This window comes from Trypanosoma conorhini (assembly GCF_003719485.1).
Source record: "Trypanosoma conorhini strain 025E chromosome Unknown Tco_14.4_contig_01497, whole genome shotgun sequence".
NCBI classification, from domain to species: Eukaryota; Euglenozoa; class Kinetoplastea; order Trypanosomatida; family Trypanosomatidae; genus Trypanosoma; species Trypanosoma conorhini.
Genome location: NW_021705595.1, coordinates 1 through 2,200, shown reverse-complemented (window position 1 = coordinate 2,200; position 2,200 = coordinate 1). Strand labels below are relative to the sequence as shown.

Here is a 2,200-nt window from a genome sequence, read left to right as displayed (position 1 = left end):
GAGCTTCCGACTGCAGCCTTCTCAGATGACGACGAGCTTCCGCCCGCAGCCTTCTCAGATGACGACGAGCTTCCGGCTGGAACCTTCTCAGACGACGCCGAGCTTCCGGCTGGAACCTTCTCGGATGACGCCGAGCTTCCGCCTGGAACCTTCTCAGATGACGCCGAGCTTCCGCCGGCAGCCTTCTCAGATGACGACGATCTTGTGCCTGCAACGTTGCCTGATGCACCGGATCTGTCGTTCACGGCTTTCCCCGGTACGTCGGCGCTCTCGACCTTGTTGAGTTCCGTGGCACTTAGCCGGCGATTGTACAAAAGAACGTCCGTCACCGTCACACTGCCGCCTCTGTCGTTGCCGCCTTCTTCGTCTCCAAAGTAGAAGTGTGAGATTTCGTAACCCCGTGCCCCGGGTGTTGGCAGCGCGTCGGAGCTCCCCACGAGCTCGCCGTCCACGTACACGGAGGCCTTGTTGCCCTGCAGCATAAGCGCCACTTGGTACTTCTTCCCCGGCTCCCAATTGCCGTTGGGTGCTGTTGCCGTGCCGTTTAAGACCGTCTCCCACTTCTTCGTCGCAGTGTACGCCAGCCCCACGAACTTCGTGCCGCCACGGGCCTCCAGACTCGCACCCAGCAGGGGCGCGCTCTCCTTCGGAGCCTGATGGATGGTCACCGTCGCCACAAGCGTGAACTCGTAATTCACAAAGTCGTACAAGTTACCATACTGCCACATGTTCACGGGCCAAAAGGCGTAGGACTCGGCCCCAGTGAACTCAAAGCCATTTTTGACCTTCTTTGCATTTTTCACAACTGCGTTCAGGCAGCGGTACGCGTCGTCCCACGTTGCATCACTCGATGCATCCGACAGGAATCCAACCAGGCCGGCCGTGGGCACAGACGACTTGGAGAAGTCGGAGTCCAGCTCCGCCCAAGTGTCCAAGACGGAGGTGATTGTCTTCAGCTCCTCCGTCAGAGGAGCAAAACCCAGACTATTGCTCGTTTCGTTGCCCCTCTCCTGCAAAAAGTGCAGTTTGTCGTTCGAGTACAGCAGGGCGTGGGCGAAAGTACTCACCTCTTCAGCGTCCATGGAAATGGGCCCGACGCGAAACGTCCGGTTGTTGTCGGTGGCCCAAAGAAAAAGATCCTTTGCCTCCGTATCCGTCGTCGCCCCGAGCGGGTACTCTTTCTGGGTGTACAGCATGAGCCTCGTTCCAGCAATCGTCGCGGTGGTGAGGGATCCCACACGCCGGCCCCGTTGCAAAGGGTCTGATCTGAAATCACCCCGCACGCGCGAGAGTGCCCTGACAGTCTCCGCCCACGTTGCCCCCATGTCCCTCGACTCGAACACCCTGCGGCCAAACACACAATCGGCAATCATGAGAAGCTGCCCCGCCTCCCACTCGGCGAGGAGGGGTGAAGCGCACTGCCCAGGGAGCATCCCCTTCGGGAGCACCCAGTGTTGGCCCTCGTCCGTCGAGTAGATGATCGTGGAGACAAGGGAGGACCCTCGTTGAGTTGCCACCACAGGAAACACAAGCGCGCCACTCGCCATCGCAACGCCTGAGCCACCAGCACCAGAAAACTCATCCAGTTGGTTCGCTTGAGCGGATTGGGCGATCTGTGGCAGCAGCTGTTGGGGCTGGCCCCACTGGATCTGTTTGCCTTGCGTGGGCTCACCCACCAGCAAAGCAAGACTCCAGTCACCTTTCGTCCACGTTGAGCCAGTACTGTTGTAGATCAAATAGTGGCTTCCCACAAGAAGAAAGACTTTGTTGTTCTTTGCAACTGTGGTGGGGTAGAACGCACGACCTACATGATCCACTTGACTGGCTCTGCTGAAGATGCTGTATGCCTTCCACTGGTTTGCGTCGACCGCAGCGACAAGAGACGCCCAGCTCTCCGCAGCGTTAATGTACCCCGCCACAACATCAGAAAAAAGGAGTCCTCCGGATGTACCATTGAAGTCTGTAAAGGTGATGTGACCTTCGGCAAAAGCGGCCAAGACTCCACCAGCACTGGCGAGCGAAGGTGCGAGGAAAAAGTCTCTTGTTTGTCTTCCGGCTTGTCCTTCCACTTTCGTCTTATTTGGCACGAAAAGTTCAACACTCTGCGGCAGTTGCGCTTCCTTTGGTTTGTTCCCCTCAGCGTGCACAGCTTCACCGCCGCAGCATATCAGAACGACGAGGAGCAGCAGCGCCGCAGAAG

General features: G+C 58.2%; 1 protein-coding gene across 1 annotated transcript; it reads right to left on the bottom strand.

Moving 5' to 3' along the window:
* Positions 1-2: 2 nt before the first annotated feature.
* Tco025E_10151 (group II trans-sialidase superfamily) lies at positions 3-2,198 on the bottom strand (the record flags this gene model as incomplete). Its single annotated transcript, XM_029376938.1, has 1 exon — positions 3-2,198. A coding segment is annotated over one exon (2,196 nt), but the record flags the coding sequence as incomplete, so codon positions are not given.
* Positions 2,199-2,200: the final 2 nt, after the last annotated feature.